The sequence below is a fragment of the Antennarius striatus genome, chromosome 11 (assembly GCF_040054535.1).
Source record: "Antennarius striatus isolate MH-2024 chromosome 11, ASM4005453v1, whole genome shotgun sequence".
In the NCBI taxonomy this organism is placed as follows: domain Eukaryota; kingdom Metazoa; phylum Chordata; class Actinopteri; order Lophiiformes; family Antennariidae; genus Antennarius; species Antennarius striatus.
Genome location: NC_090786.1, coordinates 19,450,499 through 19,465,410, shown reverse-complemented (window position 1 = coordinate 19,465,410; position 14,912 = coordinate 19,450,499). Strand labels below are relative to the sequence as shown.

At 39.3% G+C, this 14,912-nt stretch overlaps 1 protein-coding gene across 3 annotated transcripts in view; it reads right to left on the bottom strand.

Annotated features, from left to right (window-relative positions):
• wdr11 (WD repeat domain 11) overlaps positions 1–14,912 on the bottom strand; it is a 60,352-nt gene that overhangs the window by 7,943 nt on the left and 37,497 nt on the right. For all 3 annotated transcript variants that reach the window (XM_068327349.1, XM_068327350.1, XM_068327351.1), the window contains exons 13-22: positions 13,554–13,629; positions 11,563–11,671; positions 10,746–10,867; positions 9,396–9,543; positions 6,261–6,367; positions 5,956–6,070; positions 4,487–4,658; positions 4,119–4,227; positions 3,122–3,184; positions 1,980–2,045 (exon numbers count right to left, since the gene is read on the bottom strand). In XM_068327349.1, the coding sequence (XP_068183450.1) occupies positions 1,980–2,045; positions 3,122–3,184; positions 4,119–4,227; positions 4,487–4,658; positions 5,956–6,070; positions 6,261–6,367; positions 9,396–9,543; positions 10,746–10,867; positions 11,563–11,671; positions 13,554–13,629 (1,087 nt within the window). The remainder of the gene's footprint in view (positions 1–1,979; positions 2,046–3,121; positions 3,185–4,118; positions 4,228–4,486; positions 4,659–5,955; positions 6,071–6,260; positions 6,368–9,395; positions 9,544–10,745; positions 10,868–11,562; positions 11,672–13,553; positions 13,630–14,912) is intronic.

Here is a 14,912-nt window from a genome sequence, read left to right as displayed (position 1 = left end):
ACAACAAGGGTCCTGACGATTTCCCAGGTTAATCGTGGATTTAGAAACAATGTGGGTGGCATATCACATTTCCACTGAGAATGACCATTCTATGTTTTTCAGTGCCCAGGGGGAAGTTTGAAATAAGGCAGATATGAGATCAGAGCTGCTGACACAGAGCCTAGAGTCATGTTCTTTATGCGTGAAATAAAATGCTAAATGCTAATAACGGCATTTATTTTTTCCTTGAGAGATCATTTGACTGTTATAAAACAAAATGATTCGACTCACAATATGACATCATCTGATTTAGCTCTTTCCAATTATATTAAAAACGTTGCAAGTGAAATGTTAATGCCTTATAATAACACACACCAGCTATGAAAACCTAAATGACTATTCAAGTCTAGCATTAAGGCAGATCTCTGCAGAGAAATCACTCCTGATCCATTTGATTATCAGCTGCTCTGTTGAATCATATCAGCAGTGAACAACAAGGCTGACAAATAGTTCTACTGAAAACCCACTTCAGTTATGATAACAAAGAGATCCAATCTGCGACCTAAAGATATATACAAACATGAAGAAAGACATAAACAAATAGAGTCGAGTGCAAATGGAACACATACTGTTTTGGATAATGTTAGGGTTGGATATCACTTCAATTTCATGAATTCTGATTCCCTGTATCGACACCACAGTAGTAAAAAGTGTCTAATGTTCAGATAACATGTCTTATCGAACGGCAGCAGTAATTAACAGTACAGTCACAAAGTAAATAAGTTTATGAATAATATTTTCTTATTCGCTAGTATTTACTAAAGACATTCAATGAAAGTGCACAATCCCAAAACATACAAATTAAAATAAATGGTTAATAATAGATAATTAGACTTAATTAAACTGTGTTTTTGCCGGTTTACAAACATGCATCTTTATTTGTCCTTTGTTTTACTGCGATATCAAAAAAATCAGGCATCATTCATGTAATCAACAAATAAACACCTCATTTAGAGTCTTTTTAACCGTTAAAACAAGCAAGTACAAAAGTGTTGGTACTTCAAGAGAAAATAATTTAGAAAATAATTAGAAAACATTGAAGGAAAAAACTATGCTGGCCAAGAGGCACACATTTTTTTGTAACCAGAAGGGGCAAGACAATCCTGTGAGTCAACGTCCAGCTGCATGTCTTGAACCAATGACAGTTATGCCCGGCCTGATGCAGAGCAGCTGTGCTTCGAGTTACATTGTAGCAACAGCGATATCACAAAAGGAAACCCACGCAAAGCCTCTCAAAGCTATATCAGACACACTCAATGCTTTTAACCACAAAAATCAGTACTGCCTGAGACAGAGGTAAAGTTGGAAACACTAGATTAAATGAACTACACTACACATTAAGTTCTATTTGTGGATAATGACCAGTCTCTGGCACTTCTCAGGCATCTGATTGGTCAGCGTTGCTTTCACAGTGACAGTGAATGGTGTGTCTCAGTGATGTGATGGTGACGACCTCTTTGGTCACTCAGTGTGTCCTGTCTGTGGTCTATGATGCAGGCAGGAGCGTGCTGGAGGTTCTACTCTGGCTCGGTAGCATTTCAGTGTGCTGTGCATTACATTTCATTTACAGTTCCTGTTATGACTTTAATGTCTACATCCTGAAGGACAGGAGTCAAATAATTTGCCTGCCACAGAGCTGGGCTTGGTGAAGAGCAGCTACAGATATGACATATGACTGTTCAGACTTAATGTTTGCTTGACCTCACAGATCACCACAGGCCACCATGAAGCCATTAATAGAGGTTTCTTCAGGCAGGCCGTGTGAGGTTGTGATATGTCATACTACATGTGCTTGCTCTGCTTCAGTCAACAGAAGTTTTATATTTTAGCCTTAATATTTTGTTTTAGTTGGAATTTTGTTGCACATACAATATGTCGTCATGGTGATCCCACTATGGTACTGGTAAACACTGGTAACTCTATGCTGGTCTTGAACTCACCGTGACACTAGGAGGCAGCGCTGAAGCAGGCTGAGCTCTGGATCCTGCAGCACACTCTTCATATCACTGGGGAGCCAATCACAACCAGACAGTCAGAACATCGTCAGGCGCTTACACTTCTCAAACAAAGCAAGCCATGTGTGTCTGTTACGTGAGATTCCTCTTGTCTGTTTAGACACAGACAACACGCTCTGTGTCTAAAACAACAAAAGGATCTGAGAACGTGTTGGGCATTGAAAACTGGTTTCGAATTGGAAATGGTTCCTAAATTTAATTCAATCATAATAATTTGTTTCCTAAATAAATTTCACTTGGATGGGAACACACAAAGCAGACCCCAAGTCTGGCTTTATTTTGTCCTGATATAAAGCCAGGTTGGCACAGAGCATCACCATTTGCGAAACATATTTCATGCATGGGACGTTGCACAACCAACAAGACAAAACTCCTCGCTTCCATGGCATACAAAGCAATGAGCATACAATCGGAGGCTTTGCACTGGTGTCAGCAACTTGCCGTAAACAGGTAAGTAAAAATTAAATGTTGTCTTATTCAGGGGGCCTGTATACTATACTAACCTGAGTGACTATGTAATTTCCCTTGCGGGATAAATAAATTATACTTCTTCTTCTTCTTCTTCTATTCTAAACAGGGAGATAGGAAACAAGTTGTACTTGACCAAATTTTTGTAAAGTATCCCATTTTTAGCTGAATTCTATATTATTTTGTACATAAAAGTTCACACATTACGAAAACTGGCAGCCTGTTAACTGTCGTTAAGCCAGTGGCTTAATACTGGCGATTCCAGTATATGAGACAAATATACGAAGGGCTAATTAATAACGGATGGTACATTTAATTTATGCTGCTTTGTACTGTTTTCTTTTAATATGCATGCTGTTAATAAGCTGTTTTGACACGCTCCTCAAATAACTGGACTAAAGTTTAATTAAGAACTGAAACATTTACAAGTTGAAAATCTAGATGATGCCAACTCTACAGTACTCAGGACTCATTGCAAGCCTCAAGTACCGAAACATATGTCGACCAACATCTGATTTCTGGCTTTTTACATCACGATATTAACATTCTAATTTGAATCTTATTGAACAATCATGCTATCAGAAAGTGTGAGAACTCACTTTGACAAGGAGTTGAGCTGCTCCTGGATCAGGCCTTTTATCTCATCCTTCTCATTGTAGTCTCTGAAACAGAGGGATCAAACCCAGTCAAAAGGCTCCACTCACGTTCCCCTAAAATTAAACCTGGCCTGATCTCAAATGGGAGGCTGAGAGAAATCGACCGTAGTGTCAGGCAATAAAAGAAAACTCTAATCTAATGTTAATGATGAGGTCAGGTAATAAAGCTCCCTGTCTTCTGAAAAGTCTGCTGTAAATGTTTAATTAGAGTAAGAAAAGTTACAATGAGGACTCAGGTCACTGGCTGTAAAATTATATCATGACCATTGAAGAAGCTGTCTGAAAAGGGAAAACAAAGGTAGATCTCTTTCAGGTTGGCATCATCTGGCTCTCCCTCCGCACTGCTGACAAGTAGAAAATCATTTTTATGAAGACAGCAAACTGAGTGCTTGGATTTTTGACAGGTGACATGTTGGCATAACACGTACAATTTGATATTGAATTTTGTGATTTTTTGGCATTTTGGGCAGCTTAAGATATGGTAGAAAATAGTCAGTGAGGGGGGTAGACCAGTGGCAAAGATTCAAACACCAACCCATTACTAATTCTGGATTACAATTTCAACTGAAGAAAAGTCAGCTCCACATCAAATGAGAACAAGTTCACCCTAATTCAGATTAGGGTGCAAATCCAGGAGTTTTATATGTGGCAATCTCTCTCTCTCTGTCTCTCTCCATTTATTCATTATTGTCTTATTCTGTCTTCTTTTCTTTTCCTCTCATCATGAGGTTCTTCATATATTCAGAAACAAAATGTTACTACAGTTAAAGTTTCCTTTACTGATGCGTATTAGATCCCATTACACAGACACGTGAAGAAAACAAAACTTGCAACTTTAGCAGAGTAGGCCAAAGACATCCTGTGTTAGCTGGGTACAATGCATGATACAAAGAAATAAAAGTGCTCCTAGCACTGGTGATTTCATTAAGATGAGTCTTACACTTGAGTGATGTCCATGGTAAAGGTTCCTGACCATGGCTGGAGCTGAAGGAAAGCCTTGAGAGTGAGAGCAGCTCGGGGTACCAGAAGGTAAGGACACCACACTGGATCTGAAAGCATCAGGACATCTATGTTAGTCCCATCATGATTAGAATTATGTCAAGTACAATGGTCATGTTAGTATGTTGAAAGGCAGGGAATTTATAATGAAATAGTTCTTCGTTCATTCCTTTCTTCCAACTTCTTAAGGCTAACCCTGTTCAGTGTTCCAGCAGTTGGGAATGGGTGGGAGTCATCATGTACAAACTACTTCACTTCATGTGTATTTTCTTAAGGTTAACACTTCACACTATTCATTATTTGATTCACCTGTCAAGTCTTGCTCATCCATGCGGTAGCTGGCAGACTTCATGGCCATCTCCAGCACTCGGATACAGCCGTCATCAGAGGCCAGAACGACTTTGTCTGAAGTACACCAGTCTATGTCTAAGATGCGGTAGTTTACGTTGCGACCGATCCGCATGCTGCTGACCATTTGGACCTGCAAGAAAAAATGAAAACCACACAAATCCTAAATGGATCATACTTCTAAATAAAAAAAAATCAACAGGAACAGAGATTAACTACTTTCCCAGATAAATTAAAAAAGGAAAAAAAAATCTAATACATGGTGATTTTGGGTTTCATTAAAGCCAGATCACCAGAGTGTTGTAGCTTTGAGAATGCAAGGCTCAGTTGACAGAACCCTTTCAGGGGGTGTTCTCCAAACGTTGACTTTCATACAGCTGTATAGGAATCAGTGTAACCAAGCTGTCACCAGAGTTAACTTTTCTCATTGTCTCTGCCTCTCCTTCACTTCAACATGTAGCTGCTCCTCATTTCGCTCCACAGTTGGATCCATCTGTTGTCTGCTTTTACAGCTGGGGACTGCACACTGCTTCTTATTTCACCTCCCTCAACAAAACATATCCAGACAATAATGCTCCAGAGGGACTCTCTACCCCCAGCATTTACCCCATGTTGTGTACACCAAGGCATTTATCTGTGTCTGTATGCATCTGCCTTTTAATTTTGTGGACAAATTTCCTCTGTGTAAACAAACAACCATTATGACGTGGGTACAGACAAAAACAGGGTTGCCTGCCTGTAACAGACAGCACTTCCAGTTGATGGAGGGGAGCTGTGTGCCAGTGACATTTTAGTCCTTTTTATCACCCTCTACAAAGTCTTCCTGTTGGTTAGAAAGCAGCTACTGCATTACAATGACACTGTTGGTGAGGATACTCTCTAAGGTGTACAAGTATAAATGTTGAACAAAATAGGCAGAATAATCCTGGGATGAAATTTAACAGATTGTACAGAGACTTTCTGTGAGATCACATCTTTAGCAAATGAGGATAAAGAGGGAACTAGGATGCATGCAGCAAGGAATCGGAATCATGTAATTTATTACAGATGAGTTTTTGTACGAATTTTTTTCTAAGACTTGTTTACTTGTGCTTATACGGTGAACTTTTATGATTCTTTAATAAAGGCAAACAATTACAGTGGATAGACTATTACTGCAGCATTAGTTCAAGAGAGGACAGTAGTTAAATCCACACCAACACACTGTTGTGCTCCAGTGATTACAGTGCCAGGGAAACCTATTAATTCTCCCACACTAAATCTGTTAAAATGTAAACCCCTGCTATACTGAAAACTGTAGACCATTGCAAATTATTTTATGTGAATGATGAAGACTTGTCATTTGATCCATGCTGGGAATTGCTAATGTGTTATAGGGGCTCAATTAAATTTTTCACAATGACAGCAAACCTCTACTAAAGCAGGCTCACCTCTTTGGTGTCCCAGACCTCTGCTCCATCTGTGTACATGACCAGAAGCTTTTGGTTGCCCTTCCCTGGGGCGAAGCGGATCTTCTTCACCCAGCCACGATGTGTTGGTATTCCCCTGAAGCACCAACAACAGCATTTGCCATTTTAATTCACACTTCACAGTTAATCAATACCTGTTCCATTTCCCACGTTTACATACACCCCAAGTATCAAGAATGATCAGAACCAGGTCAGCACAAATCTTAGCAATTCTAAGAATTTTAGGTTGTATTATTTGACACATCAGAGATTGTGAAGTATGTTACCTGGATAAACGAGCTTTAAGGTCCCAGAAGTTGAGATTGCCATCAACGTCCCCAAGCACCAAGGTGTCACCTTTCCAGGCGATGCAAGCAATACTACCCATACTACCCTGTGACACCGGAAAAAAACGACTTTCAATGAGAGGAGTGACAGGAAAAATGTTTTCTGAAAAACTATCAAGTGCACTATGCACTTGTAAACATGTATTTAATATTTCATATTATCATAATTGTTTAACTGCTGTATAGAATTTTATAATAATTTATACTAATGTTGCCAATCCGTCAAAATTATACCCTTCAATTGCCATTAAACTCTGTGAAAATTCTCCATATAAATAGCAGTTAAATACAAAAACAAATATCCCACTGGTTGAATTTAGAAAAACTTAAAATAAAATGTAATCAAAGAATTTAAGATCAAAATACAAATAGATAAAAGAAGAGTAGTTTGTGATGCAGTTATGCATTTGCATAAAGCTCTGGTTTTCAGTTAATCATGCTGCTCTCATGATTAAATTTTCTACGTTTATTTTATCATCTGGAGCAGTGACATGAATGTTATACTTATTGCAAAAGACCAAGTGATTCAAAGTAAATGATGTGCAGTCTAACCAAGTGAAGTGTGAAACAAGGATTCCACAAAGATTAATATTCAACCCCTTATTGTTTGGTCTGTTCATTTAAGAGCTTCAACATCGATGTCACGGGGTATATCTGTTAATCTACACTGATGCACAGCAGCACACTGATGCAGTTTTATGTATGAGTTAGCAACTGAGAAACTAATTACAGTTATGGAAAGGATCAATGAATGGCTCAACGTCTAAATTTAAATATTATTAAGACAAAATGTTTTCCTCTAAAACCAATGCACAGTGGTAATCCAGATAAATGGTTATTAGACCGTTTGATGCTTTCTATAAAAAAATCCAATCTTTTGGATAAAAAAACTCTTCAGAATCATCACTGTAGAATGTTAAAAAATCTTCTGATACCTGAGAACATGACACTATTTTTTAATCTGTAACTGATTCTAAATATTTTTTGCAATTTTATTCAGCCATTTGATATTGCTGTGTGGATGTTTTAATACAAGCCGATCACAGGACTCCAGATAAAAATTTGCCTTGAGATAATGTTTAATGTTGTTCATGGCTCCTTGCAAATACATGAATGAAAAAGATTTTAACGCATTCTCAACAGCATAAAAACACGTGCTTTCTTCTAGAGAAACACATCATATCGTCCTGGTTCATTAATGGGTATAAATTCAGACTAATGATTCAAAAAAAGTATTGTGCCAGCTATGTGGTAAACAAGCACAATCTCTGAGTTTAAATAGGGCTGTACCAATAGAAATAAGGCTGGTGTGAAAACATTAAGCACCAGCCCACCTTCGGGGTACTCAGTGGTTGATGAGACAAACGTTTTGTCAAAAGTTTTCCATCAGTCTCCTGACAGGGGTATGAGGATCTTCAATAATGCTGAAAGGACTAAAACATTTATGGGCATGGAAATCTGTGAGCAGTGAATAACAGGTACAGCTGTCGCAGATATAAGACCTTAAAATCCCCAGGTAAACCTCCTGCGTTGGTCTGTCTGCTCTGAGCACATGCAGGAAGTGACTGCTGAAAAATCCAATCTGCTGCTCAGAAATGAACTTGGCAGCAGCTGAGCAAGATAGTAGCTTTCCAGCAGACACAATGTAAAGAGGGAATAACAAGAAGCCCATTTGAAAAATTAAATAAAAATGGATATATGCTTGTGATTAAATAGACTTCATTGCTTCTACGCAATTAAGTTCAAACATCAAAAAATCTATAGCGTAACTCAGTCACAACTAGATAATGAGAACAAGAAACCTCCCAACTCTATTGTTACACTAGACTTTGCAAACAATAACTACTTTTTTTTTTACTTAAGAGTAATATTTGGACAAAAAACCAAACTGCATTTCTTTCATCAACAACCAAGTGAAAAATCAACTAGAAGAGACATCTTACTGTTATGACAGCATCCTGTCATCATTCAGGTTTTGTCTTCAATCACAGATTTTTTTCTATTCAGTTGTGTAATTCACCAGTGTAATTAACACTGTAATTTCTATTCACCAGTGTAATTATCAAATACACGTTACCATTAGAGGTTTTTGGTCTGAGATACTGTGACATTTGGGGCGGCAGTGGCTCAGTGGTAGAGCAGGCAGTAGAGCGGGTCGTCCAATATTCCAAGATCGGAGGTTCGATTCCTGCTCCCGCCCCAAAACAGTGTGAGCTGACAGTGGGAGGTGTTTGCCCCCCTTACAAGTTGCTCAATAGGGCATACCAGCAAGAGCTGCCCACCACTCTGTAGTAGCCTTGAAACATTGATTTTAATGTGGTGAAGTGTATTTCAGTGTTGTAGTAGTAGTAGTAGTAGTAAGTATGTACATTAACATGGGTATGAGAAATGTTTTGCACTAACAAATGGTTTTTCTATATGAATGCACTTGATAGGGACGAATATGCACAGATTGAAAAAACAGAACTCTGTTCAGGACATACCTACACAAATCAGTAAAATTCTGCTGTAACTCCTTCACTTTGATGATGTTTATCATCCCCACACAAGTCAAATAAACAAAGGAATGAAGATATAAAGATCTAAACATGACAAAGAATTTTTCTTCTTACTAAAACAAGTTAAAATACAGACAGAATGCAGCTCTTTCATGACAAAAACAGGAAGGGAATTGATGAACACTTTATGCTTTTACTTGTCTACGTAACTGATAGATCTGAAGTCTAAAGATGAAATTCAATATGAAGGATTCTACAGGAAATAGAACTGAGAGAAAGTCTATACCAATAGATCTAAAAGATGTTGGAGAGAAACCAACATCCACAAAGAGAGGAGAACATACGCAGTAGAGGTACAGATAGCAGACATATTGATATCAATAAAAAGTAAACACTGAAAAGACTGAGATTTATAAGTATAGAAAGGCTCAAAATAATATGAAATTTAATGGAGCAAGAGTAACGAGAGATATAAAACGGGTATTTATATAAGTTTCAGAGTGGATGGAGGTAAGGACTTCAGGAAGACAAAAGGTAAAACAGACACACAAAAACATCACATGGTCTCTGGACTCACATCAGGCGGAATTCGTGCACCATCTTTGACGGTGTTGCCCTCCACTGTGATGTGGTAGACCTGCCCATCTGTGTCGGTGAATACAAAATGCTCCCTGGCTGAGATGGCCTGGCTGGTCTCCGACTTGCTCTCTGCATCCTGCAGGAGGCTGTAGTGGAGAAACATGACAGTTTATATGCATTTGTTCCTGTGGGAAATACTGATATTCTCAGCTTTCCGCTGTTGATGCTGGGTACAAGGAAAAATTGTGGAGTAACTCAAATAATTCAGAAAATGATGATTATTTAATTAAAAAGACACCGAAAAATGAGTGTATGGAACCTTCTCAACTCATTGGCTGACAGTGCGTTGTAGCAACAGATCTACTTCGGTGGACTTTCTCCAACACTCTGGACATTTATCAGTGTTTTCTTTCTGTTCTTGATCAATCCCAAGATGCCTCGCTCACAGCGACACCGTGTATGCTTGCAGGTGGACTGACCTATGCAAACTTTGTTGCATCGTAAGCTGCCACAACTTCTCCGTCTTTCTCTGAATCGCCATCTGTTCCATAACTGGATCAGTCATCATGACGCTAAATTCCATGATTCCATGGGGTGGCAGTAGCTCAGTTGACTGGGTCTTGAACAGTGGCTGGCCAGACTGGAGAGTGGCCAGTTCAAGGCCCATGCGGGCCAAAAAGTTTGCATTGTGAACTGAAAGTGGAGAGATGCCAGTTCACCTCCTGAGGACTGCCGAGGTGCCCCTGAGCAAGGCACCGCCCCATTAGAAGTTATGAAGGAGCTGCCTGCTGCTCTACATCCCATCATTTACAGGCCTTTGTGTGTATGTGTGTGTGTGTGTGTGTGTGTGTGTGTGTGTGTGTGTGTGTGTGTGTGTGTGTGTGTGTGTGCTATGAGCCTGTACATATCTACATGTGTGACAAATAATAACAGATAATAATAACAAAAATTGTAACTAGTGTAAAAATTATTCAATAAAATTCAATTATTATTAGACAAATGATTTTCACTGACAAGCTCCGACAGACTGTCCCCCGGCACCCCCTTTTGAAAAATGTAATTGCCATCTGTCGACGTCAATGGCAGCCAGTGAGTTTATAAGTGATGAAAGAATCAAAAAAATAATGGTTGTATCTCCAAAATAATTGATTCAAATTGGTCTCTATTGGCCAATAAGTGAACAACCAGTTAATCAGAAATGACAGGATTTTTATCCAAAATGCAGCTATATTAGTTTATTGCATAATATTAAAAATGTATTTCAGTGTGGTGTTGAAGGATTTTATTCTGTGAAGTCTACCTGAAAACTTGTTTTTTATTGTACAAACAGTATTCTTCTGACTCTGACCTGATGACCGAGGATTCAACGGCACTCTGCTCAGTGTCTGACACCGTCTGACGAGCCATGGCCTCCCTTGCTGCAATCTGCTTCTTCTTTAGACTCTTCAGGTTGTGAGATGGGGACCACTCCTGTTTGCACGAACGTTAAGTTGTCATTAGAGCGACAGACCCAGACCAAAACACATTTGCTGATAAGACCCAACCATTACAGAGCAAAAACTAGACCCACAGAGACGGGCAAAGAGGACATGAGATGGTCGCATCACTGAGAAGACGACACACCGGAGGGAGGTTTAGCTCACTTTCCTGTCTAACTGCACAAGTACAGCGGATATAGTCGAGGTTGTAATCAATATGGAAATTAGACAGCAATATGTGCTTGGGGGAGGCCAGCATGCATTATTAAGGGTTTTATTGCCACTGTGGAGGATTTTACAGCCGTACTGTAAGGTTTGTCCAGCATACTCTACTTTTACGAGATTTTCTCTGGCCTAATGAAGCCGCTGCTCTTTGCTGAGCTTTCAAACTAATCTCTCAAATGGCCCACAGTAGCACAGAAACAAAATAAAACGTCCAAAAAGTAGAAAACACTATTGAGCAAAAGAAAAAAACTAAAACGAGAATTAATTCAGTATATACTGTACAGTGTTTGTTACAAAAAAACAAGTAAACTGAACATGTTCCAAACTGCAGCTGTGAATTTACATGAGCATCCCTAAACAGTGACAGTATAGGTTTGTTTCCTCCTTGTGTGGCAAAAGCAGTTCAGTGTTAAGGATTGGTTAAAGCTATTGTATGTCTGAAGTATTTGGATTTGCAAGTACCAGTGCGGTTACAGTAGGGAAATTCTTGGCCATCTCTCGAAGCAGTGTCCCCGTCCTGATGTCCCAAAGCTCCAGGGGTTTGTCTCTAAACACAACCACCAAGTATTGCCTATGGATGGATGTCACAAACAGACACTCAGAGTCAAAGCACACAGCAATCATTACCCCTGTACGGTTTATCATGTTTTTTAAATTCCAAAAGCATCAAAATCTGGCTGTCATGTATCATGTAAGAGTCATAAAACACTACTAACTATTTAATCTACATACAACAAAGATAAGTTTTCAGCATATCCTTACTATTTAGTTGTATTTTAGTAAGTCCTAGCTACACCATACACAGCGAGTAACAAATGACAAGAATTTCCTTGAGCAAATGGTATGAATTATTAAATATAAAAACTGTTGGCCTCAGGTTAGCCAGTCTGAATACCTGGACCAGCTAGGTCTGGACAAGTAATAGGCTTCACTTCAAAAAAGGCTACCATAAAATTACTCAGAGCAAAAATCAGCCTTTAGCTGCTGTACAGGAGCCACACAGTAGTGCGGCACCGGTCAGGCCCTCAGTGAGCTGACACATAAGCTACCTTCTCATATCCACGTCTGTGTCATTTCCTCCCCCTAGCAGGTCATGACTTTGGTCCAGTTTGTTTGTTTGTTTGTTTGTTTGACAAATTCCAGACAAACTACCTGCCTGACTTTCATGAACATGGGAGAAGGATGAGGCATTGGTATACGAGAACCCTTACAAAATTCAGAGAAGATATAAGTCACAAGATACATGGATCAATTAATTTTCACTTTGACTGGGTAGAAGTTAGTTGTGGGTTGGCTCCTTATCTCCATGGAGACAGCAGCGGCGGTACAGAAAGGTTGACACTGAATACAGTGGGTGTGGCGTCAGTGACAACAAGGCAGAGAATAAAGGATATAAACAGTTATCCTTACATTGTTTCAAGATTGATATGATCTAAATCAAACACACACACACACACAGACACACACACACACCTTCAGCTATAAACATCCATAACACAGACAGAGCAGAGGAGGCTGACAATGATGTAACCTGGTTCCTACATTCATAAACACACTACCTGAAGGCTGACGCAGAAAAATGCTCCCAATGGAGTGAAATAATAAGAAAACACAGGCACACGCAGACAGTATTTGCATCCACCCACACACACCTCTAATGGGTGTGAGTAACAACTGAGAGGTGACAGTGACATTTCAGCTCCGCTGATCTAATGTTGTTAATTTTATGCCATCATTCCTGTTGTTTGTCAGTCTTGTGTTCAAGACACCTGAAAACATTATTGATGGACTTCGGTGAAATGCTGAATTATTTTAGTTTAAAAACTGTTATATTGAAACTGTAACAAATAATTTCAATGTAACTATGTGTATTCACTTTATGTGAATAAATCTGTTTCTGCAAGAATAAGAGTTAACAGTATTATCTAGGTTTTCTAACGTCGGTGCACATACATCTCTGATTTACATTGTTGCTGTTACTTCATTCTTACGAGAGATTTAAGGACAAGGATGTTTGTGAGTTTTTGTGCTCTCTGAAGGCCAGCTAATGCTCTGCGTATTACACTTTCTTTCACTGTGGATTACACTTTAATTCCTCATAAAATGTGTGTGTGTGTCTGAGACTGCTGGTTTATTTCTCGAAATATCAAAGCAAATATAAATATTCAAATAGAAAACAAAATTGTGAGGATTTAAGTGTGAAAGCTTTTCAAGAGAATAATAAATAAGCAAAACAATCAATGGAAAATGTGTGTTTTTCTTTGTGGAGTCATTAAAATTCTAGTCTGGTAGTTGAAAAGAAAAAAGTAATGGGAAACTACCCTTGAGGCAATATAGATTTAAATGTTCAGAGATAGAGATAAAAGAGATGGCTCCAGGCAGGTTAAGAGTGTGAGTGTAAATAGTATAAATGCATTGTTTGTAGCTGTGGCTGTTGGTGGCAGATATCTCACTTGAGATGGGACACTTTAATCATTTCAATGGGTGGCTCATCGTTTCCTCGGTCGCCTCTGAATGCAAAGCACCGGCCTATAAGACACGCAAGACAGAGAAAGAGAGAGAGAACATGAGTTTGAGTGAAAGAAATTGTTGATAGAAGCCAACAACAACAACATCTTTCCGGTGAAGGAATGCCAGGACATCTTGGTTTCAGCTGTTTAGCCATAGAAGGACAAGATAACTGTTAGAAACTAGTTCTGGCTTTTCATTCACCTCCCACCGCGCAAACCTGCCATCAAGCAAATTATCAGGGTTGACACAAAATGAGTATGCCCTTGAAGTGTTTGCCAGCACATCTGTTTTAGGGAAGCAATGGTGTGATATAAAAAGTGTCTCTGTAAGTTCTCAGTTATCCAGGTCATGGTTATCCAAAGCTGATTAAATTAATCCATTGGAATTCAAGAAGGTTTCTTGTAGACGTTTCGCTTCTTATCAAAGAGACTTCTTCAGTTCTGAAGGTGTCTGGTTTTGTCCCAGCTTATTAACCCTGTCGGGTGTGGTCAGTGCTATTCACATTTCAACGACCGTAGTTGAAACCCGTCTGGCTCCTCAAAGATGGTTGATGGGGTGCCCGGGGGTGTCAAAGAGGGGTTCTTGAAATGCGAGTTCCACCTTTGTATACTTATGAGGGTCATTAGCATGAGACACATCACCTGGGTTAATCTGCTGCAACATTCTTCTTGAAGACGTTTCGCCTCTTGGATGAGAGGCAAAACGTCTTCAAGAAACTTTCTTAACCTGTGAGAACCCACGGTGACACCAGTGTAACACGCACATTGAGGTCTCCTTGGTTTATGTTATAACTCACATAATTTTCCTTTAAGGATAAATGGCTGTGAGTTCATAGGGGTTATAGTCCTGTTCAAAATAAATAGGTAAAAGAGTTGCCTGCAGTAGTTTGGAGATGGGGGGTGGGGGCAGTTTTTACACCAGAGGGGACAAAACAGCATGAGCGCAAAGTGCAGAGAAACCTTGGTGGACTACAGGCTAATGTACGCCTCTTCCAAATTTCTATTTTTATTTACTCTGTATTGTGAGGGGTGGGATAGGGGTTGGGGTTGGGGTTTGCATGATTACAGAGGGCCAATTATAGTCACTCTGCAGATGATTAGCCTACAGGCTCTAATGGTGTCAAAAGTGCCTCCAGAAAAACACCCAGATGATTACTGGAATGATGACTTAAGGTGACGAGCAGACAGCACCTGCCCTGATCACACACACATATAAATGATACTGAGATTCTGATGAGTACTTACCATCTATACGCATAATTTATAACTACTGTCTGTGTGCATGCTACTTATCAACGACCA